Source organism: Schistocerca gregaria, chromosome 1 (assembly GCF_023897955.1).
Source record: "Schistocerca gregaria isolate iqSchGreg1 chromosome 1, iqSchGreg1.2, whole genome shotgun sequence".
Taxonomy (NCBI): domain Eukaryota; kingdom Metazoa; phylum Arthropoda; class Insecta; order Orthoptera; family Acrididae; genus Schistocerca; species Schistocerca gregaria.
In genome coordinates this window covers 502,889,019-502,914,739 of record NC_064920.1, presented here as the reverse complement: position 1 = coordinate 502,914,739, position 25,721 = coordinate 502,889,019, and the positions used below count along the sequence as shown (strand labels likewise).

The 25,721-nt window shown below is 38.6% G+C and overlaps 1 protein-coding gene across 6 annotated transcripts in view; it reads right to left on the bottom strand.

The window, feature by feature from the left end:
• LOC126354139 (neurofibromin) overlaps positions 1–25,721 on the bottom strand; it is a 447,919-nt gene that overhangs the window by 390,039 nt on the left and 32,159 nt on the right. For all 6 annotated transcript variants that reach the window (XM_050003542.1, XM_050003568.1, XM_050003586.1 and 3 more), the window contains exons 4-5: positions 22,979–23,090; positions 2,182–2,288 (exon numbers count right to left, since the gene is read on the bottom strand). In XM_050003542.1, the coding sequence (XP_049859499.1) occupies positions 2,182–2,288; positions 22,979–23,090 (219 nt within the window). The remainder of the gene's footprint in view (positions 1–2,181; positions 2,289–22,978; positions 23,091–25,721) is intronic.

Genomic DNA, 25,721 nt, shown 5'->3' with positions numbered 1-25,721 from the left:
CGATAGACACACAAACATACACACAAAATTCTAGCTTTCGCAACCAAAAGTTGCTTCTTCAGGAAAGAGGGAAGGAGAGGGAAAGACGAAAGGACGTGGGTTTTAAGGGAGAGGGTAAGGAGTCATTCCAATCCCGGGAGCGGAAAGACTTACCTTAGGGGGAAAAAGGTCAGGTGTACACTCGCACACACACATAATTAAGCGTTCAAGGAAATTGCTGCCACCATGATACACATTGTGCCTTCAGCACAATGCAAGCTCAATAACATTAAATTCAGTAATTACAATTTGTGTAGTTTACATTAACCCAAAACAAGTTCAAGTGTTTATCATGTGTGTTTATGTATTTTGAAATGATTTCAGGCTGTGGTATTGTTTTAAATGAATAATGTCCTCCTGCTAGGCAATATCAAACATACAGAATTAAGTGCTCCCTGTTCAGTCACTTCAAAGAGATTATCAGTGCTACTAATAATCAAATATAGACATAAAAATAAGTTTGTTACACACCATTATCATTATTTATTCCAAAAATTCTTTGTAGTAGTTGGATCACCATAGGGAGTCTATTCAAACCTATTACACGCGAGAGCTGCTTTCCAGAAGTCTGTTGCCGCATGGTCTAATAATAAAGCAGTAAATTCGGGTAGTGGCATTGCAAATGGGACATGGTAGGTTGGTGCAATGGGCATGTCTTTCACCTGGGTCTTTTACATGGTGTTATTATCCATTGGGAGTGCATGCGGCATAAGTATGGGCAGTAAAACACTATTTTCAGATGGATGGGAAGGAAACATGGTTGATAAACAGTAAGAAAAAGAAGGTTTTTGAAGACATAATGTGTGGTGCTATAGAAGAATGTTGAAAATTAGTTTGATAGAATTGTGTAACAAATGAAAAAGTAAAGAATAGAATAAGAGAGGAAAAACATTTACGACACAACTTAAGAAAAAGAAAATATAAGTTGACAGGACTCATGTGTCAAGGAGTAAATACATAGGTAAGTACAGAGGGTAAGAATTGTAGAGGATGATCAAGACTTGAATACAGTAAGAAGGTGCAAATTAATGACAGTTAAAGTAATTGTGGTACAATTAAACCACATGCACAGGAAATTGTAGTGTGGAAAGCTGCATCAAACTAATCTTCACACTGAAGACAACAATAACAACAACAGCAACAACAACAACAACAACAACAACAACACACACACACACACACACACACACACACACACACACACACACACACACACAATGCAATGTTATTCTCAAGTATGTAGATGAGAGTTACCTTGCAATACATCCTTTGCTCCCATAATCCTCCTGGCCTCAATCTCTGCTAGCGTCTTGCCCCACACCCACTTCCTCCCTGCCCCAGGATGCTATATTCACTCCACTTGCACATGTACCCCTCTTTCAAACAGTCTCCCCTTCTAAACCCGCTTCCCCACATCATCACCATTGTGTGCTGCACAAACAGACCTATACCAGCAAACTTTTGTTGCTTTCCTATTCCATGTACCTGCTCCCTCCCCTACCAAACATTCCTACCCTATCTGCTGCCTCCGTCCAAGCTGTCATTCACCCTTCCCCAAACCTCCTTCCTGCTGCTTGCCTTCTTTCTTTTCTCACACACTCCACCCGACTTGCCCTCTCACACCAGTCTGCCTTTGGAACTGCAGCCTGGCATTGTGTATTCAGCCAGCACAATGTAGCTGTTGTTTGAAGGGGGTGGGGTAGAGGGGAAGGGAGGGGAGGGGAGGAGAAGGGAGGGGAGTGGAATATGACTGGGTATGTATGTGTGTACGCTAGGTCAGAAAAGATTTCATTTGAAAGCTAGCAACATTTTCAGACTTTACTCCTAAATTACTTACATTCTGCCAGAACTTCCCACACCATGCACAATGCAATGTTTGGAAGAGAGCTATTATTTTGAGGTATAAAACAAGTTCTGCCAAAAGGACACCAGATTGTTTTATTACTGCCTTCTTTTACGTAAATTTCTATTTTGGGGAGAAGGTAAATGTTTTTTCCTCACATTGAGCATGGTGTCCATGGTATGTTAAGCAGCAGCATTCACAGCATATAAAAATAAACTTTTAGTGGAGGTACATTAAGTAATAAAAGATTTTGCTAAGTAAAGGACGACTTAATTGAGGTTGAGACAACACAAACTTACCATTTAACAGTTTAATAAGACGATTGACATCAACATTGATATGTTGTATAAGTTCTATATCACTGTAATCAGGATTTTCTTCATTGCATGTACTAAGCTCCTGCAACCTGGGAAAAGGAATGATAAAAATTTTTGCTCCATGAAAAGGAAATTAAATCATGAAATGAATGAAATTACTACAAAGAATGTTAATAATATTAATGGCAACATTGACGGAAATAAAAAATTCAATACTCTCAAGGACAAGGTCATTTTATTAATGTGTGAGGTAGTCGGAAGTTCTTCATTGTAGGAGTATATGATAAGAAATTCAGACCAAATGAAACATACATCACGGTAATAGGGGCCCAAACAGTTGCATCAATAAACGGTGTACCTCCATCTGGTGGCAACAAAGGCATCTTTTCTCACATGCACATGTTCATAAAGGTGCTGTATGGAATTCTGCAATCGACTGTCCTAAGCTCCATGCAACTTTTTTTGCAGTTGGCAATGGTTCGTGTAGACCCTGGAGAATGAGTAAAGCCCTGCTTGTTCATGTTCCATATGTGTTCAATTGGTGAGAGATTTGGTGATCTTGCTGGCCAGGACATTTATTATACACCATAAAGAGTGCTTTGCAGCGCAGTAGCTGTATGTAGACGTGCATTGACCTGCTGAAAAAACACATCGCCTTCCTGTCAAAGAAATGGCACTAGCATGGGGATAACAGCAAGTGTAATGTAGCAGTCACTGATTACTTTATCATGCAGGCTCGCCAAATGTGATCACGAGTTGTAACTGATAGCCTCCCACACAACAAAGCCAGGGATGGGACTAGTGTGTCATGGGCAAATGCTCTTTGAAGTGAGCACCTCACCTGGTCCATGCCATACTTCTCCACATCCATTACTCATTTACAGACAGAGCCTATTCTCATCAATGAAGACAGTTGAATGCCATTCCACACCCTAGTCAACTCTTTCATGATTCCGGAGTTGGCATGCCTGGCAATGTCGTAATGTCAGAGGAACTCCTGTAAGCAGAAGGTTCCCAATGGTCCCTGATGATACAGCAGGTGCTACATGTGCCTGCTTTTCATACCCAGATGATAATCAGTTGGCCAACACTGCTAGCACAATGCATCGATCTTACCACTACAGACCACTTCTGAAAGCACGGTATCAACTGTCATAATGCAGTGCAGTACGTTATACTCTGTCTGAAGTCCACAATGCTACCTGTATTACGTATTTTTAATCATCTGTACTCACATCCTGTACTGTGACTAGATGTTATAATATTTTGATGATGATGTGTCATTCAGGCATATTGGATTTTTGTGGTATGTAAGTAATATTCCTTACATTGTGGCCAGCATTGTATGATCTGTATTTTTTATGTTTTATTTTCAGTTCATCTTTGCATTTGATAATGGCTATTAAGTTAAAACTGCATAACTGTGAAACAAATAAATATTAAAATATAGTCAAATGGTGGCAATTTTACACAGGAAGTTCTACACGATTGTGGTCCCCAACAAAGAAAAAAACATTCCATAAGCATGAATTCTCACCTTCTCTGAGTCACAGCTTTTAAAAAAGCTTTTTACTTTGTTTCAACATAGTAGATATACTAACAGCCCATCAGTTACAAGATTGGTAAACGCTTGTTTTCTTGGGCACCACTGTAGGACAGGAGTGATAGACTCACCCACAAGCGGTGAACATCCAGAAGATGACAGAGATTTAAATCACATCATATTAGGATGTACTAAGTATCTTCCACACCAAACGAAATTTTTAAAAATGCGGTGTCCCTTGCCAACAAATATATAAATCCTGATGTGTGAGAACAATAGCCAAATTAATACTTTAACAACAAGTTACCTGGGACAAGCAGACATAAATCTCTGATGTTCAAATACTCACATTTGTAAATTTATATGTGTAAAAATCTTTACTGATGTTAAAAACACTCATAAATGGCTGTATTATTTCCAGCTCCGTCCATCTTCACTGTAATCATTAAGTTACCCTATCTTGCCTCTAATTTTGAAGTAAAATGAACAGTCAGTTCTCTACATTAACGTAACATCACTAATCATTCAAGTGTTTCTGTAGAAGATAAATAATCTCTTCACATCACTGGATGTTGATGATGCACATTTTAGGATGTGAAATATTCCCAGAAAGATGTCCGCTGGAGTGCGTTCTTCTCCCCCACTGAGGATAGTGGCAATAGTATGCTAGCCTGGATTTATTGTCAAAACAGCATCAAACTTATTGACTACCCTCTGCTCCAGCTGAATGGTGCTGGCAAGCAAGCTGAGGCTGCTACAAATGTATGCCAGAGCATTTTCAATTTTAGGTTCAGTGAAAGCATTTTGTGACTTTCAAACTAAAACTGAAACTGAATATTCTCTCAGAAATTTACAAAACCTCCCCATCAATGAACCTTTGTAAATGCTTCATGACTTGTACTGAACTCGGTTTGTCTGATTTTTTTTATGTACGGTATTGGACTTCAGTGATCACATGTTTCTTGGGCACTAGTAGTATATGTGTTACTACAATTTCCTTACTTTTCTGAAGTAAGTAATATGACTTTACATTCAAATATTTCTTAATTTCAATTTGTTTTGTTGCTCATTTGTTAAATTAAATGAATTAGGTGACTTGTACTCTGCAGTCAGTACATGATCGCACAATATACCATTTGCCTTCGGTAACTGGGAAAATCAGGTAGGGTTCTCAATGCATTTGATATCAAAACTAACTATAATCACTGAGAATATCATGCCTCACATTTCTTTGCGTGTGATTCAGGTGGAAAGGTAGGTTTTGCTGCAGATGCAGGTGGCAGAGATGCAGTGTTTTTTTCAGCGGAAACTGAGTTTGTTCAATGCCTTATATTTGAATATTATTATAACTAGAGGTCTGCGCAGATGATAAAAGTGCAATCCGCATCTGCACCGCATCCGCGAGGTCCTAATCCGCAACTGCATCTGCATCCGCAAGTTCCTTATCTGCATCCGCATATATTTAAGGTTTGAATGAGTAATTAACAGTAATAGACACTAGTACTTAGAATTATGGTATGTAATGACATAGTTATTGTTAGGGTGCCATTTCTGCGACAACTTAACTACTTTTGACTTCTTAAATCACAGGAAATGCTCTATACCTACTCTAAAGCAGACCATTCCAAACAGGAAAGTATTGGCGCTCCGTAGCACACAGAGTAGTGGCTCGAATCTCGTGTGACTGGAAACGTTATTTAAAAAAATTAAATTCAATGTAATAGTATTAAATGATGACAATACGTGTATAGAAACAATTATCTTTTGCTGCTCTTGTGCCAAGCGGTTCTTAGCGCATCAGTCCGGAACCGCGGGGCCGCTACGGTCGCAGGTTCGAATCCTGCCTCGGGCACGGATGTGTGTGATGTCCTTAGGTAAGTTAGGTTTAAATAGTTCCAAGTTCTAGGGGACTGATGACCTCAGATGTTAAGTGCCATAGTGCTCAGAGCCATTTGAACCAAGCCATTCTTGTGCCAAGGCAGCTGAAAATGACGATGGTTTTACACTGTTACTAACATATTGCATCATTTACCGACAGATTTTTTGCACGTTGTCACTCGGACACTACAAAGCGCTAACTGAAGGCAGCGGAAAATTGGAATGGGCACCTGTCTGGTAGACAGTGGAAGGTTCGCCACCCACACGAAAGACACGGCCGCGGAAACGGAATAGGCGTAGGTCTCTTGGGTACAGCTACGTCGGTCGCTCTACCCGGGCCCTGAAAGATTCCAAGAATGTCAACATACTTGAAGTTTTCAACTAACATTGCAACATACGTACTGGGCAGATGCCATGCTCATTATCCGCAGATGACCCGCGGATATCCGCGTCCATCACGATTTTATCCGCCAAGTGACAAACACCGCGGATATCCGCATAGACCTCTAATTATAACAAATTGGATTCACATGCTCATTCATTCTGCACCTGGCTATCAACACATCACTTAAAAACTGTTATGCTTGGTACGATATTTGATACAATTACTCATGTTCAATGAAATTCAGGGTGCAGCCTGCTCTAAATTGACGTCCTAATAAGTAAGTGTTCACCACCTACATAATTTTCAACATATTCCTTGTAGTCATAGTGCATTAATAAGTTTGATTCGTGGATCGAAACTTGTATACAAGATGGCATTTGTCTTTCCTATGTAATCCCACTTAAAACACCTCGCAGATATCTTACAAATGTAGCAAATATCAAGAAGCAATTCATTTCTGGATTCTGGAGTCTTTTGTATCTGCATCAATAATATTTGCTTCCTAGATGGCTGCACTGCTTTGGTCTTTGCGTGTGCATCACTACATATACGTTGCTAGTTAAGACTTAACAGAAAACTCAGTCTGCTTACTGTATACTCAACATAGAAAATCTGTTCATCAGCAGTGAAAGTCGTGCCAATCATAACCCACAATTTTAATTTAGATAATAACTGTGATACAACAGGAGGCATTATCAACACAAATGCTCAAAACTTTTAAGAAGGGCTATTTGGAAAACTTTCTTGGTGCTCTGTAATGAATCAAGACCAGGCAGAACTTCTCTTGGTTGCAGAAATCTGTGGTTCAACCTAAATTCTGGCCAGTTTTGAACTTATTTTTATTTATAAATTATTTAATTCATGATTGTAGATTTTCACAAAGTTTTCTAGCCCCAGGAGAAAATTTGCCATAAATACTGTTTTTTGTTCATATATCTATATTTTAGTATACTGCGATGCTACTCTATGATGATTAGTTTGCAGATAAATGACAGTAAATGCTAATAAAAGAAAACTACATCTTTTTTTATTAATTTACAATGTAACTGTAATATTAGACAAAACATATGCCACTATTTATTTTTCTCTTGCAATACTATCAATACTTGTTAAAGTAAATTCTTTTTATTAATGTATTTAAAAAGAAGTTTTGTGTTAAATTATTAATCAACATCATATATGAGCATAATGCTTTCTTTATCTGTGTTTTTTATTTTGAGTCACAACCCTCGCACTTTTACTCTTAAGTGTTTTTTTGGAAGCTCCTTGGCCAAGTGGCTTCTTGTGTAAACAGTGCCTCCAGATTCAGAAATAAATCTAAGCATTGCAAAACCAAACTCACCACTTTTTGTCAGCACCTGATCTTTATCGAGAATAAATAAGTTTTTTTCCTCAACAAAATACAATAGGTTATGGGTCCCAGTTACGTGTGTAAAAATGTGTGCAAAGAGTGTCAGGTATAGTTTTCTTTTAACTTGTATTTGAGTGTGTGTTTTTTGGTTTTAGAGAGAAATGGATCTGGTAAAACATATCAAGCCGTTGAATAGTGAAACTGATTGGCCAATTTGGAAGGGAAAAATACGAGATCTAATCGACTATCATGAAGGAGTTTTACACGTAATTGATGACACGTCAGTAAAACCTGAGCCACTGTCTGAAGGTGCTAATGATGCAGCAATAAAGGATCATAAAGCCAAGTCAGATTTTTTAACATAAAGCAAACACTTATGCCAAGTCGATGATTACAAGACACTGTGTATCAGAAGATCATGGACAAAGAAACGGCTCATGAAGCATGGGAGGCACTGAAACAGAATTTCGAAGCATCATCAAAGGACCAGCTGTTCAAAATTTGTTCAGATTTCTTCTCATTTAATCAGACTCAGGAAGAAGACATCTCCACACACATAGCAAAGTTAAAAAGTCTGTGAAATGAACTGAACTACGGGCTTGAACTGCTATTGGTATGCATAGATTTACATATTCTACCTGCAAGCTTTGATTCCTTTAAATCGAGTTGGATGTTATTAACGAAAGATGATAAGAAAAGTTTAATGAATTAAAGGAACAACTGTGCATGTCTGAGAGAAATTTCATAAAGAGTATTGAAAAATCGAACAAGAGGCATTAGTAGTCAAATCAGGTGAACAAAACAAAACAAAAACTAACAAATTCAACGTTAAAGGAAAATGTAACTATTGCAAAGAACCGGGCCACTGGATCAAATATTGTAAGAAGTGGATTGCTGATGGAAGACCAGCTAAAAATACAACTGTGCAGAAAAACATGGACAAAACTGTAATAACGAATGGAGCATTGTTTACTATTTGTGGCGAGGCTTGTTCATTAGAAGTGGATGTATACAATTGGTGGATTGACAACGGTGCAGACGAAACATTTGACAAATAGTCCTGATTATTTTGTCAGCTTTGAAGCGTTCAACAATCCCTGCTCTATAACGGCTGCTGGACAGGAGTCTCTAGACGCAACAGGAAGAGGATAGATTTGGATTCCGCTAACAGTTGGCAGCAGATGTGAAGAGCTGACTGATGTCTGGCATGTACCAAAAATTTCCAAAAACCTTATTTCTGTTTTAGCTGCCAAAGATCATAACAAAAATAGTATATTTCAGTCAAGTACTACATATTGCTCTTTGACAACTGGTGGTAGAGTGAGACTGTGTGGAAATCGTAAAGTTGGTAGTACTTTATACAAAGCAGGAATTAAGCCCTTAGTGCCAGTGAAGGGTGCAACTGTGAATCTTTCAGTGGAAGATAGATTTGATGTACTTCAACTGTATCATAAGAGATGGGGTCATCAAGACAAGCGTAATGTTAAAACAAAATTCAAAAAGGAATTTAACATTGATGTTAGGGAAGGGCAGAGATTTGTGAACCATGCAAATTTGGAAAAGCACATTGTCTACCATTTGGAACTAGAGAAAATCAACAAGGCCTGCTGAGTAGATATCAGCTGGTCTGTGCGGACCTTTTCATGAGTCATTCCAGGTGAAATATTACCTTGTTTTGTTCAAAGATAATTGCACCAAGTTTCACTATGGTTATTATGCTACACAAAAATCAGAGTTGAGTAAAATTCTCAAAGATTTTCTCTCACGTACAAAGGCATTGGGGCACTCTGTTAAAGAGACGCTGAGTGACAATGGCAAGGAGTTTGATAACAAAGAGGTTAGATCCATCTAAAATTCAAATGGTATAACACAGTGATTGACTGCTCCCTATACTCCTGAGCAAAATCGTATTTGTGAGCCGGATAATAGGACAGTTGTTGAGATGGCCAGGACACTTAAGTATTCAAATCCAGATGTCACTTATCCAGAACCGATATGAGTTGAACTGGTTAACACAGCAATTTACAGAATAGGACAGGGAAGTCATCTGTAGAAGGTTTCAGCCCTTACAAGTTGTGGGAACAGAAAAAGCCTCAAACTAAACATCTTAGGATTATTGGCTCAACGTGTATGCACACATTCCAAGTGAAAAACGAAAGAAAATGGACCAGAAATCTGTGAAAGGACATCTCATTGGTTATGATGATGATGAACGCTTCAGGATTTGGATAAAAGAAAGTAATTCAATTGTGCTGTCCAGATATGTGCAATTTGAAGAAAAACCGGAATTCTGTACTAAACAAGTTACACAACCATTTCAAGATGTTGAAAAGCCCATTGCAGGTCCAGATTATATTAAAAATCAATCAGAGAGTGAGGAAAATACACACTCAGAAGATAGTTGGACTATAAAACTAGTTCAGACACAGAATCTGATGATGACATTCTCGAACCTTCCAAATAGGAAATAGGAGTGAAGTTAAGAGATCGTTTATCATTAAAGAGACCAACATAACTCAATGATTATGCAACGATAACAGAAGATTACTTTGTCACAAATGAGGTTCCTGAAACCTATGAGGATGCTCTTAGACATGAAGACAGCATCAAATGGAAAGAAGCAATGGACAGAGAAATGGAATCTCTGATCGAAAAAGAAACCTGGCAGCTTGAAGACTTACCGAAGGGTGCCAAGGCAATCCCATGTAAGTTGTTGTTTCGACTGAAAACAAATGAAGAAGGTCAGATCAAAAAATTTATGCTCAACTGGTTGCCAAGGGTTTCAGTCAATGAGAAGGTGTAGATTACAGTCAAACTTTTAGTCCAGTTGCAAAAATGACAATGATTCGGTCTATTCTGAGTTTTGCTGCAACTAAAAGAATGTCTCTTGGACAGTTTGATGTGTCAATGGCCTGCCTGTATGGAAAACTTGAGGAAACCATTTACATAGCACAACCAATAGCACATGAAGATGGAACCAAAAGAATTTGCAGGCTGAAGAAAAGCCTGTATGGTTTAAAACAAGCACCAAGATGCTGGAATAAGCGATTCAAAGAATTTTTGGTCGGTCTAGATTTCAGAGTAAGCCAAGTAGATCCGTGCTTGTACACTCAAAATAAAAATGGCAAAGATGTTCTGGTAATTTTGTATGTTGATGACGGTTTGGTAGCTGCCACTGATTCAAATGATTTGAGCATTTTCTTCCAACAATTGCAAAAGGAATTCAGGATCACAATGGCACCAGCAAAATATTATTTAGGTCTGCAAATTGAACATGGCAAGGATGGCTGTATCAAGATTCACCAAAAGGCTTATGCATAACGAATTTTAAAACGTTTCAACTTTCCAGAGTGTAAAGCAGTTTCTACCCCAATGTTGAAAGTTACAGATGTTTCACAGTCAGAGAAAGATGACAAGGTAGAACAGTCTTTCCCAAATAGATAAGCAGTTGGAGCATTAATGTATCTGATGCCAGACCTAGACTTCAGTGTAAGTGTTCTGTCATGATCTCTCAAGAATCCCAACAAAGAAAACATATTAAGAGTAAAAAGGGTTCTTCATTATGTATCAGTAATGACTGAATATGGAATCACATACAAATCAATAGGAAAGAGCACAACTCTGGAATGCTACAGTGATGCAGATTTTGGAGTTGCTCAAAAACCAACACATCAACTACATAGGAGGGGCGATATCATGGCTAAGTCAGTGACAAACCATGGTAGCAACATCTACAACTGAAGCTGAACTAGTTGCGGCAAATGAAGCTGCCAAGGAGATTATTTGGTTAACTCGTCTATTTGGAGAAACAACAAGACTATCTGAAATTCCAATTCTCCGAATAGACAATTCAGCAGTAGTGAAGTTGGCAGAGAATCCCGAATTTCATCGCCGAACCAAACATATAGCCATCAAGCATTTCTTTATTCATGAAAAACTTTATGAAGGAAGAATTAAGAGTTCATCAAATCCCATCTGAAGAGCAGGTAACGGATATCGTGACCAAAGCTCTATCGAAGACATGTGTGAAGATATCGTGTAATCAAATGGGACTGTTGTAAAACTCAGTTTTTTTCTTTTCTTTTCTTTTTTTTTTGAGGGTTTGCCTGTTTGTTGATTTCTATTTAACAAGGGAAAATGTTAAAGTAAATTCTTTTTATTAACGTATTAAAAAAGAAGATTTGTGTTAAATTATTAATCAACATCACATATGAGCGTAATGTTTTGTTTATCTCTGTTTTTTATTTTGAATCACAACACTCGCACTTTTACTCTTAGGTGTTTTTTTACAAGCTCCTTGGTCAGGTGACTTCTTGTGTAAACAGTGCCTCCAGATTCAAAAATCTGGAAACCAAACTCACCACTTTTTGTCAGCACATGGTCTTTATTGAGAATAAATAAGGTTGTTGATGATCATTCATGCAGACAAACAGCTTGTTGGTGTTATGTCCACATAGAATGCAGCACAGTGGTTGCAGCTTAGCTTGTAGGTCACGACTAGTTTCACAGGTAGCCCTGCCTTTGATGGGATAGGTGGTGTTTGTGACTGGACTGGCATCAGTGGTGGTGGAAGGATGCATGACACAGGTCTTGCATCTAGGACCATTGCGGATGGACGCAAATACTGCGTAGGATCGTTGGGAGGGCAGAATACCACTGTGAGAGGGATGGGAACGATAGTGGGTAGAACATATCTCATTTCAGGGCATGATGAGGGGCAGTTGAAACCCTGGCAGAGAATGTAATTCAGCTGCTCCAGTCCTGAGCGATACTGAGTCATGAGGGGAATGCTCCTCTGTGGCCAGACAGTGGGACTTCGGGTGGTGTTGGATGACTGGCAAGATAAAGCATGGGAGATCTGTTTTTGTACAAGGTTGGGATGGTAATTACGGACTGTAAAGTCCTCAGTGAGATAGCTGGTATATTTCGAGAGGGACCGTTTGTCATTATAAATGCAATGGCCACGGGCTACATTGTATGGAAGGGACTTGGGTGGCATGGAATGGGTGGCAGCTGTTGAAGTGGAGGTCTTGCTGGTGGTTGGTAGGTTTGATATAGACAGAGGTATTGATATAGCCATCTTTGAGATGGAGGTCAACATTGGGGAAGGTGGCTGGATGGGTTGAGTAGGATCAGGCGAAGCAGATGGGGGAGAAGATGTTGAGGTGCTGTAGGACTGTGGATAGGGTGTCCTCACTCTTGATCCAGATCACAAAGATGTCATCAGTGAATCTGAACCAGGTAAGGGGTTTGGGATTCTGGGTGTTTAGGAAGGATTGTTCTAGATGGCCCATGAATAGGGTGGAATAGGATGATGCCACATGGGTGCCCATAGCCGTACCCCAGATTTGTTTGTAGGTAATGCCTTCAAAGGAGAAGTAACAGTGGGTGAAGATATAGTTGGTCTTGGCGACTAAGAAGGAGGTGGTTGGTTTGGAATCCGCCAGGCGTTGGAAATGGTAGTTTCAACAGCGATAAGGCCATGGACATTAAGGATGTTAGTATGAAGGGAGGTAGCATCAATAGTGACTTTACATTTGTAGTGTGCCTTGTTGCCCATAAGTTTGCTTTCTGACAGTCTTTCTGTTGTGCCTTTCTTAACTTGAGCATCTCCACTAAATGATGAGTAGCAACCATCCTTTTCATTATATTTTTGAATGTGTTAAACATACATGTGCCTTATGTTTGACCTTGGGTTTTCATCAAATGTATTTAAACCCAGGCACTAGGAAATAAACTACATTTCTGTACAGCAGTAAATGGTTTTAGTGTCATGTTGTACCCTTTGGACTCGGTGTATTTTTGCTGAATTTATTAGGGGGTTAAGTAAATTTAAAAATAATTGTTTATATGGATAAAATTTTAAAAGGAAAAAACATGGAAAGAACATTTTGAACTGTTAATGAAAGGGTGTTGAAAATTACAAAAAGAGGGAATGATACAGAAGTTAGAAAATTGTAAATTCGGGACATATTATTTCAGAAAAGGGGATTTCACCAGACACAGATAAAACAGAAGCCATTGCCACCTTTCATGCACCAGAAAATAAAAAACAATTAAAAGTCAGTTTTTGGTTTAACAGGTTTCTGTAAAAATTTGTCAGTAATGACGCAAGTCAAATCTTGTATAGGCCAGATATGTCACTTCCCTATTGCATTATGACAGACAGTAGTGGCCCATTACTTGGTGTTCATTTATTTAAAGGAAAAAAAATTGTGTGGGGCGAGCTGAACATCAATCCAAAGCTTTCGCAAGTAGGCTACTGTAAAAACATGAAATATACACCGTAACAATTTGACAAGTTGAAAAATTGTCTTTTGGCTAATAAAGTAACTGTCTAAAATTACCATAAACCATTGTGGTACCAATAGGAATGCAAACTATACCACAACAGAATAACTGGATGGCCATCATTTTTACCACAATTTGAATATAATGTTAAATAAATTCAAAGGAAGGACAATGAAATTACCAATGCTCTTTCATGACAGTCTATGCACGATAACACAGAAAATAATAGCTGTGAGGGAGAAAAAGAGTTCAAAAGTTTGTACTGAAAGGGATTAAAAGATGAAAGACAAATTTTGAAAATTTGTACAGATATCGGAAGAAACTAGAACAATGACAATAACTGGAGATAAGCGAAGAGTTTTTTTACATAAAAGTGATGGAGGAACAACAGCTCAACATTAAAAAATATGTAAAGAAATTTTATTTAGGAGACTCCAACCACATTTAAATGGCTGGGAGCTGTGTTGACCTGAACAATATATTGACCTGAAGGTTTCCTGACATTGCTGCAACTGGTTGCCTTTTCTTTTGTTCTTCAATTTTTATTATCTCATTACCAGTTTCAAACCACCTAGCAACTCATCATTACATGGTACATATTTATTTATTGTCTGCAGGAGTGTGGGAGTCATGTAGCTGTGGCAAGATGTATAAGCAAAACATGTAAGTACTGAGTGTGGAGAGGATCATTCACATTATGAGATCGATTTTGTTGCGTTAGTATCCGTTGGTTAGTTTTGGTCCACACAGTAATCAGGAAAATATAATGCATGTTTTCCAGTCACATTACTTTTACTGTACTTCACACACTTAGCCACAGGTAACACATTCTACATGCTCTATAAAACCTAAATAAACCAAGGAGTGAGTATAGCTAAAGTACTATCGAGGAGTTTGTGTTAGGGCAGAGTACCTACATATTTCTCTATTGCAAAATTACATACAGTTATATGGCAAAGTTGACATGTGCTATTTACAAAATCTATTAAACATTGAGTTTGGAAGGTATTACATTTACAATTTTAGCACTAAAATTTCGGTTGACATTTCATTTATCTTTCGTTCAACTAACAATGTTCAATACTTGTGAAATAAACAATAAACATCACAGCATTACTTTTTATTATTTATAATAATGTAATGTTAAGCAGGGGAGTACGTCGAAGGAGGAGGTTGAGTGTGTGTGTGTGTGTGTGTGTGTGTGTGTGTGTGTGTGTGTGTGTGTGTGCGCACGTGTGTGTATGTGACGCAGAGAGAGAGAGAGAGAGAGAGAGAGAGAGAGAGAGAGAGAGAGAAAATACTGTTTGCACCAACAAGCAATCAACGAATACTAATAACTGTAAGTAACGCAACAAAATCAATCTCATAATGTGAATATTTCTCACCAGATTCAGTACTTACATGTTCCATTTAGACATCTTGCCACAGCTATATGACTCCCACACTGCTGCAGACAATCGATAAATATGTACCATCTAATGATGAATCACTAGGCGGTTCTAAACCAGTAATAGGATAATAAAAATTAAAGAGGAATACAAAAGGCGATTGGTTCCAGTAATTTCAAGAAATCTTTATTTATCATAGTCACAGTGATCCTCCTACATAATGGATAAAAGTTTTATACATTGACCTATTAATAAAATATGTACATTAAAGTTTTGGACACTGTGGCACAACAAAATGCTTACAAAAGGTACATGACAACATCTATTTTTGTAACACTGGGAGAAGACTAAAAAGAGAGACGTGCCCTACCTGTGATAGATGCCAAAGAGTAAAAGTTAGCAATGAAAAAGGTAGAGTTTAGACAGTATATTCTTCCACTTAAAAAGTTAGACCTTGTAACCGGTGACATCTACGAATCTTCGCCAAAAACGAAAATGATTGAGGGTTTGCTATATCTTTGTAATAGCTGACATGTTTCGGATGCTTATAAAATTATTCCCACTAAAGAGTAATAAACAAATGCCTCCATGCCGGAGAATTTCCAGACTTGCTGTAAGTAGCTTACACAATAGCAGTTTACAAAGAGTGTTATTGTTGTTGTTGTTTGATACACTTCTCCAAGCCACCTCTACTCTGCCCAAGCCATTTCATCTCAGAATAACTACTGCAACCTACATCCTTCTAAATCTGCAATTTTCTTGCCATTGTCAGTCTACATTTTATATCCTCTCCACTTTGGCCATCGTCAGTCATTTCACTGCCCAAATAGCAAAACCCATCTACTGCTTTTAGTGTCTCATTTCCGAATCTAATTCCCACAGCACCGCCTGATTTAATTTGACTACATTCCATTATCCTTGTTCTGTTTCTGTTGATATCCATCTTATATCCTGCTGTCAATTTAACTGTTCTTCCAAGTCCTTTGCTGTCTGTTCTTCCAAGTCCTTTGCTGTCTCTAACAGAACTTCAATATCACTGGCAAACCCCCATTTTTGTTGTTGTTTCCTTAACTGCTTGCTCAATCTACAGAAATCTCTGCTAATAAGTTTGTTCAAAGGAAATAACCTCTTTTATGATACGCGGTGTGGCTTTTGGATGGACAATCCAACAACAACTTGATTTAGTTGCAAGTATAAGTCAGGGTTTAGAAGACAAGGAGTCTATAGCACTGGCACTTTGTCACCTCAGTAAGGTATTTAATTGTATCCTGCATAAGGCCCTGCTCAGCAAGCTAAAATTATTTGGTATTGGGGGAACTGTTCTACAAAGTCTTGACCTCTATGTGAAAAATGGGAGGCAAATTATATCAGTGCAAGGAGCAGACAGGTGAAATGAAGTTACAACATGGTTTGCCACAGGGATCCTAATATGGCCTCTGTTGTTCCTCATTTTCACTAACGACATAGGTTCCAATGGGCACACCTTGCAGTTCATGGATGATACAACTTTGATCTCAAATAAGAGGATGTAGTTCAAGTTGTTCACCAAGCAGCACCAAGCAGAAGTCCTCTTCAATGATGCCAAGACCTGGTTTATCATGAAAATTGATGAAGACAAAACACACTGGGTGACATAGCAGCTGTTAGGTTCTGGGCTTTTTCATTGATACAAAGTTGAACTGGCAACAGCACACTAAACCTGTAGTTCTAAACATTTCACATGTTCTGTCCCTCTTGAGACAACTAAAAAGTGTACTATCAGAACATTCCACAGCCACATCAGCAATGAACTGTTATTGTGGGGCAACTCAGCAGGTTGCAAGAATGTGCATTTATTGCAAAAGAAAACAATAAAGATCATTACCAAAAAAAGGAAAAATAAAAAGAAAGAAAGAAACTGGCTGCTGTAAACCAATGTTTTTCCTTATTAGGAGTTCTGAATGTTTTCAGAAAATATATTTCAACTACCTCATCCACAGAAAGACAAATCATGTGACCTACAAAAGAGAAGTTAAGTTCAACACAACAATCCCAATAAAGAAAAACTGCTATCCATGATTGATATTCCTGTATATCTTTCATCTGCATCAGGTAATCAAAGGTCACAATGTTGCCAAGAAAGTTTTAGAGCTCACTTTATCACAGTATCTTCTGTTGCTTTGTGCATCTCAAAAATCCCTTAACTTAAGGACACAAGCATATTTCATTTATTGATTGGCAGAAGAACTGATTCCCCAACACTCCAGCTATCTCTAATGCAATTGGTTACTAGTGTCTCCACTAAACAAAAATTGCAAAGCATTTGCACCAAGCCGGCTGCGGTGGTGTCGCGATTCTAGGCGTGCAGTCCGGAACCGTGCGACTGCTACGGTCGCAGTTTCGAATCCTACCTCGGGCATGGATGTGTGTGATATCCTTAGGTTAGTTAGGTTTAAGCAGTTCTAAGTTCTAGGGGACTGATGACCACAGCAGTTGAGTCCCATAGTGCTCAGAGCCATTTGAACCATTTGCACCAAAATGTTGCAGAAGAACATACTGTGCCTGAAAGTATATTTTATGCCAGACTTGATCTTACTAGTGTAAACATACCACCTTGGCATAAAAGAAGCCAGACTCCTCACTATCTGTCATGGTGCACTGGTGTGCACCTGTTTTTAATTAAAGTTTGTCCACATACTGTGATAATTTTCAACAAAAATTATCAACTCAGTGGTACTGGGTCACCCGTTTACTATGTGTGTGTCCTTGAATTCAGAAGCTACCATTGTCCTTTGTACCTGCACTAAATCAGCATTTGTGATTTAACTACTGTAGAAGATATTCTAATATACAGGGTGTCCCATTTATTTGGACCATCCTAAATAACTGTTTGTCCAGATGCAAATTATAAAATGTTTCAAGCAAATTTTCTTTAGCCGCCAGGGGGACATCAATCAGCATGATTGCTTCGTTGTAGCTTTGTTTTTTACAAATATATGAACAGCAGTTGACTTTTTTAAATGGCACCCTGTATTTTTTTTATTCAGTAATTCATTTCCTCTCCTAAAGACCTACTCAAAAATGTATCACAGTGTATCATTCACCGAAACAACGTTATTAATTACATAACACAACATTGACGTTGACACTCCCAGCGCTTAGTGCAGGTACTTGGGGTAATGAAACACATCCACGTGCTGACGTTGGCAGAGGGCAAATGTACACATAGGTAGAATGCACACTCGCCATCCCGTCAACCATCGTTAGTTGAAGAGTTGTGTGAGTAGAATGTACACCAACGAAGAGAAGGTAGAAATGCTACTCATCTATGGGGAATGTAAGCTAGCAGAACAGCAATTGCAGTACTGTTTTCTTATGTACGGGTACATTTAGTATAGTAGTTTAGTCCTTTTAAATACTGTTGTGTAGAGTAGGCCTACAGTAAAGGCTGTCCTTCCAACAAACTGCATAGACATAATGTTTCTTTTATTATTGCTGTTATTGTTGTTGAAGGTAGGCAAAATGCTATGCAGGCAGCGGAACCTTACAGAGAGAGATATGCTGACAAGAACACACCTCCCCGATGGAAGTTTTCTCGTCTTGTTGCGACACTTCAGGAAACGTGAAGTTTCAACCCACAACAACGCAATCGTCGTAGCATTCGCACAGACGAAGCTGCCAAAGTTACTGTTCTCACTTCCATTGCTACGAATCCACATGTGAACACAAGACAGCTTGAACATGAGGTTGGCATTCCTAAAACCAGTGCACTTTGTATTATTACATGTCACTGGTTCCATCCTTACCATGTATACCTACATCAAGAATTGCATGGGAATGATATCCAGAATTGTGTACAGTTTTGTCAGTGGGCACAGCAGCAAATCCTCACCAACCCGAACTTCTTCTCCAATGTTCTATTTACCGATGAATGTTCCTTCTCAAACATAGGACAAGTAAATACAAGGAACATGCATTATTGGTCCAGCGACAACCCACAATGGCTTAGACAGGTGAAACATCAACGTCAATGGAGAGTTAATGTCTGGTGTAGGATGCTTGGTACGACAATTATTGGTCCTTATTTCATCAATGGTAGTCTAAACAGCACTGCGTATGCCAACTTCCTCAGACAAATTCTTCCTCCTCTTCTGGGTGAATTGCTGCTAAGAACCAGAAAGCTTATGTGGTATCAACACGATGGACGTCCAGCAAATAACGCTTGCATGCACGTAGTGTTCTGAACCGAAGATATCCTGCCAGATGGACTGATCGAGGAGGAACAGTTACTTGGTCTTCTAGGTCTCCTGATTTAAATCCTCTGGACTTTTTTCTTTGGGGATGAATTAAAGATGTTGTCTATCACGATATTCCAACAACTCCAGAGGACATGCAGGAACATATTGTGCTTGCTTGTAATACTCTACAGCCGGTACCACTGGAAGCAGTAAATAATTCTTTCATTCGACAAGTGCACCAGTGTATCAGTGTCCAAGGTCACCACTCTGAGCACCTCTGAATGTTCTACTCCTGGGCAGTAGTACAGGAGAGTCAAAGTCAATTATGTATTATGTTTTTACTTGGTTTTCATTTGTTTTCTGACAACTGCAGCAAGTGGATGAGTTTGTGATCCAGGGCTCAAAGTCAATGTTGCATTATGTAATTAATAATGTTGTGTTTCAGTGAATGGTACACTGTGATACATTTTTGAATAGGTCTTTAGGAGAGGAAATGAATTACCGAATAAAAAATACAGGGTGCCATTTTAAAAAGTCATACTGCTGTTCATATCTTTGTGAAAAACAAAGCTACAAATAGGCAATCATGCTGATTGATGTCCCCCTGATGGCTACAGAACATTTGCTTGAAACATCTTGTAATTTTCATCTGGACAAACAGTTATTTAGGGTGGTAAAGATAAATGGGACACCCTGTATAGTGTTGTGTTTAGTTTTCCATTAAAGGAGAGTAGCCCTATATATTATCTGCATTTATCATAAATCAATTCTGTTTCCAGGTTTGCTAACAATTGTAATTAACCTCAAAACATTTTAGAAATCTAGTAATGTTTACCACTGGTTTTTGTATTGCCTTAATAGATACCTCATTTTATGTATTTGCTTCAATTCTGATAGGAAATTAGAAACTTTTTAGCTCAACAGATTAAAAAATAATCAGATGGCCAAATTTACAGTTACTTGTTCACTGCCTTGTAATACACCGCACTGGGGGATAAATTGCAGCCACAATGTGAATGCTGTTCTCAAACAAGGGATGAGTTGGTTGACATTCCTAAGTACCCAGAAACCACCCTGACTACTGTCAAATGATTGGCAGCTGTTGTGAATCGGTGTGTTGAAAGAGATCCTGAGAGTTGTGTACCTGTGATACCAATAGCAGAGGTACCTCAAGTGCATTCCCTCGTGTGCATCCTGTCTGGTCTGCAGAAAGTGCAGGATCTGTCATTATTCTGACATTATTCACTCTCTTGACTGTGAGCGCATGTCAATGGTAGATCTAGTGTCTTGTACAGGATAGACAGGGACCACAGAGAACTCATGGTGTTGTACCAATCTCCCTTACCAACAGGTTTGAGGTGCTGTCTTTCACTGACACTGAAATTGAGCCAGCAGGGCTCACTTCACCCATTTTGGGGAAACCTGTTCTGTCCAGTGTCTAAAGGAGGCAAACCCAAGAGGGTAGGGGTCTATTCAACGTTGGCAGTTCAATTGTATGGCAAATATGGTATCCCTTAGTGAAAGTGCAGCAAGGAACTGGAAAGGACACCAGACGCACTCATGGGGACCTCATTCAACATGTTGAAGAGGCTGTTCCTGCAGCCACTGTGGGAACTGTGTCATTACAGCAACTGGCAGAGAAGGTTGCAAAGACCAGGCTTGTGTAAGGAGTTTTAACAGAGCTCACAATTTGCAGCATTGTCCCCAGAATTGATCATGGCCCTTTGCTTCTGAGATGAATGGGAGGACTGAACCAGAGACTTCAAAGATTCTGTGGCAAGTTAGGCTGAGACTTCCTGGACTTCTGCCATAGGGTTCAGAACTTTAGCGACCCTTTAAATGTGTCCATTGTGCACTACACATTATTCCGGTAGCTGGATGTGTGTGGGGTGCACGTAAGGGGTTATTAGATTAGGCAACACTCTATCTAATCCATATGACGATAGCTGTAAGAAACCCAGAAGTATCAGTGTAAGACTGAAAGAAATGCTTCTCACAGGTGAGAGTAACAAAATCCTAATGGTAAATCACCAAAGCATTTGCAACAGAGTGCCAGAGTTTGGAAAAGCAGTGAATGTGTGAAAAGCAGTGAATCTCACGTAATACTAGGTACAGAAAGCTTAATGAAACCTGAAATTGATAGCAATGATATTTTTGGGGAAAATTTAGGTATATATTGAAAGGATAGGCAAATCTGAAATGGAGGTGGTGTATTTGTCACAGTAAACAAGAAACTCAGATCCACCAAGATAGAACTGAAGCTGCATGTGAGATTGTTTGGGCAAGACTCAGTATCAGAGATGGGCATAAAATGATAACTGGATCCTTCTATCACCTACCAGACTCATCTCCTGATGTAAACGAAAACTTTAGAGAAAACCTCAGTTTACACGCACATAAGTTTTCCAATCATACTGTAATCATTGGTGGAGGCTTTATTCACCCAACAATTAATTGGGAAAATTATGGTTTTTTCAGTGGTGGGTGTGATGAGACATCATGTAAAATATTACTAAATGCCTTCTCTTAAAACTACCTAGAACAGGTAGGAATCCCACTCGTGATGGAAATATATTGGATCTAATGGCAACATATCTCAATGAGGAACTTGAAACGTCCAGCACAAGGTAGGAGCATATAGAGGAATTGCGGATCAAGTTTAAAAGAATAGTTGATCATGCACTGAATAGATATGTACACAGTAGAACAGTTCATAATGGGAGGGAAACTACGTGGTATAGAGTCACTGTATAGAAATTCTAAAAAAAACAGAAATTACTGCATAATAGGTGTCAAATAAAGTGTAAGGATATAGATAGAAGATGCTGAATGAAACTGTTTGGCTGTCAAGAGAGCAATGCCCGATGCCTTCAATGATTATCGTAGCAGAGTATTGTCAAATGATATTTCACAAAAGCCAAACAAATTCCGGTCATAGGTAAAGACTGTTAGTGGCACCAAAGTCAGTGTTCAGTTTCTAGCAAATGAAACAGGAACTGAAATTGAGAGTAGCAAAGCAAAAGCTGAAACGTTTAACTCCATAGTCAAATGAGGATAAGATTAGAATAATCACTGCACACATAGAGGCTTTAAATGAATTATTCTTCCCGCATTCCATACATGAATGGAATGGGAAAAAATCCTAATAATGTGACAGTGGTTTTCAGGGTATCATGTATATGTATTCCATTGAAAGGCTAAAACAATGGAGTTTTCAAGTAGATTCAAGATAAATGAAAAATAAAAAAATTAATAGAGAAATGAAGAAATACACATCTATGTGAACCCCAATGAGCTCTGATTTATAAGTCAGCTAACACTAATTTAGCAGATTTGATAAGTAAACAAATTTGTAACATCAGCTTCCTTTCCTTTGTGTCAGACACCATACATATCATTTTTCAGTGGGGCACAAGAACCTGATTACAGCAAACTGATTATCCACAGCCACTGAGCCGATCAATTTTGATTAAACCTGTTACTGGAAGGAGACAGTTCAAAGTGATGCACTAATACAATGGTGCAAACAGTTTCTTAAAAATACGAGCAGTTATGTGTCAGCACAGTATTATTCTAAATAACACGTAATTGGCCCCTGAAACAAATACATTAGCAATGCAAAATAAAACACCCAACACTATTAACTGATACTCAAGCCTTTCATATAATAGCTTTCCTTCTTGGAGTGAAAAAACACAAGAAAGAACTGGAAAGATTTATACATACCTTGCAGATATTCTATTGAAAACAGCATTGAAGAAGTTTAAACTGAGAGCAAAGAGTACTTTAGATGCAAGATTTTTTAGCTGTAAAACATTTGGATTGTCTTGCGGTACATCTGAAACAAAGGATATGAATTTCAGCAAATATATGAGATGCAAACAAGTTATATTATCATAGTAAATAATAGTGCTAAATAATTATCACAGTGAATGCAGTAGTTATTGGGTGAACTGAGTGGCTCTTTAGTTTCTGTTGCTGGTCCCAAGCCCAGATAAAAGAGTAGGGTTGAAAGTGCAGCCAGAAAACGTACTGAGGCGACCATAGCTGTAAATAGGAGCTTAATCTGTTCAAGGCTAACTACCTCCAAAACTCAAATATGAATAGGTCTTTTGGGAAAAAAATTTGCTGCCCTGTCCGACAAAAAAGATGAAGAATGCTATGTCAGATTCAGTGGGTAGCCACCTAAAAGGCAGCAAGGAATCAATATGTTTGCAATCACCCAAACACCCACTTGCACAGAGTAGAATAAAACAATATCAAATTACCAATCAGAAAAATAAAAAATGTTAATAGCAGGGTTCCAAGAGATAACAAATACAATGAACAAATATTCAAGTCTCAAAGATACAGAATTTACAAAGAGAAATGCAGATGAATTGTCTGTACCATCATAAACACTCGTGCCCCCAATAATTACATTAAGTATCTGTTGAGGACAAAAAAGAAGTAATAACTGTTGAGATCTCCTCAAACAGACTGTAAGCAAAGTAAATAAAAATAATGTTCAGATCTTATTAAGGGACTTATATGCCCAGTTAGGAAGAGTAAAACATACCAAGAAAATGGGAATGAACAAACGCTTGCTGCATTCTGTGGTCAGCATGAAATCCCACTTGAAAAAAAGAGGTCAAACAAGCTGGAAACACCCTGATCATAGAAAAGGGGAATGACAGCTGGATTACATACACATGGACAAATCCTTTCCACACAGATATCTTTAAGTTACAGCACTTAGGGGACTAGACACAGGGTCAGATGATAGAGCAAAAATTCATTCTGCAAGCCACCCTTCAGGCTGTGGCTAAACCTTATCTCCTCAATATCCTTGCTTTGAGGAGTTCTAGTTCTGCCAGTTCCACAAGAATTCTTCTGTGAAGTATGGATGCTAGATCAGGAACTGGCAGAGCTGTGAGGATGGGTCATGACCTGTGCTTGGGTAACTCAGTTGGTAGAGCACTTCTTTAAAAAGGCAAAGGTCCCAAGTCCAGGCCTCAATCCAGCACACTGTTTTGATCTGCCAGGGAGTTTCATATTAGCACACACACTGCTGGAGAGTGAAAATTCATTCTGGAAGCATCCCTCAGGTCACGTATCCACAATACCCTTTCTTCCTAAAGAGTCCGCAGCTTGTGGTCTAGTGGCTAGCATTGATGCCTCTGGATCACGGGGTCCCATGTTCGATTACTGGGAGGGTTGGGGATTTTCTCTGCACGGGGACTGGGTGTTAGTGTCGTTATCATTTCATCGTCGTCATCATTCGTGACAGTGGCTAGATTGGACTGTGGAAAAAATTGGACTGTGTAAAAATTGGGAGTTTGTAAGGGTGCTGATGATCGGACAGCTGGGTGCCCCATATGCCAAACATCACCACCTTCCAAAAGTGCTAGTCACAAGTTTAACAGGAGAACATCTAAAAGGCATGAAAGGTAGGTGATTACGAACTGGCAGAAGTAGAGCTGTGAAGAGAAGTTGTGAGTTGTGCTTGAGTAGCTGCAAAAGGCGAAGGTTCTGAGTTTGAGTCTCAATCCAGCGCACAATTTTGATTTGTCAGGAAATTTCAAATCAGCACACAATCCTCTACTGTGTGAACATTTATTCTGTATACTTTTTATTGGGTAACAACTTAAACCCATAGATTTTTGAGCACTGACTCTGCATCTGATCTCAGATTTTTTTCTTTCTTTCTATTATGTACAGTTTTGTAACAATGTGCCTTCACTATGAACATGAAAATTAGCAAAACACGTGCTAATGAAATGGCAAGTAATGACAACCTCATTATTACATAGGAATTTTATGCCATTGTCTTCCTTTTTCTCTTTTCCTTAAATCTTCTATCATAGTTTTTTCTTAAATGAATTGCATGTTAGTGGATAGAGACCAATGGAAGATCCCCTATCACATTGCTAGTCCAGTGGCTTTGATAATGTCTTCCCATTACTGTGATGTCTTGGTGAAAGAACTCACTTTTTTCCTCACTGAGATCACAAAAATTATCAAGGAAAAATCAAGATGATTGATTATAAAGTGAATCTTGGGTCTCATCAAACAGTTTAACTTCTTTGAACTTTTCCAGCATGTTGGCTACAACAGAACTATAATGCAGGCCCTTTCTGCTGTCTAGGAACTCTCTCACCCACAGAGATTTTTTATTCAACATTGCAACTGAAGATCATTTTTCCAATGTTAGATCCAACACACACTCATTTCATTTGGCCTCTTACAGATGAAGCACCTTCTCATACAGATATTTGAAACATTCTTCATTTTTAGATAAGGTTTTTACTAACTTTTTCATTAGGCCCTACTTAATGCATAGAAATGGTAATTTTCCCCCTGGATACATTAGGTTCTTGAACAGAAATGTTCTTCTCTCCAGATTTCAAAGATTTTTTGGCTGGTCAATTTATACTGGACCAGCACTGATCCCTTGCCTTACCATTCCTTATCTTAATTATTTTATTAA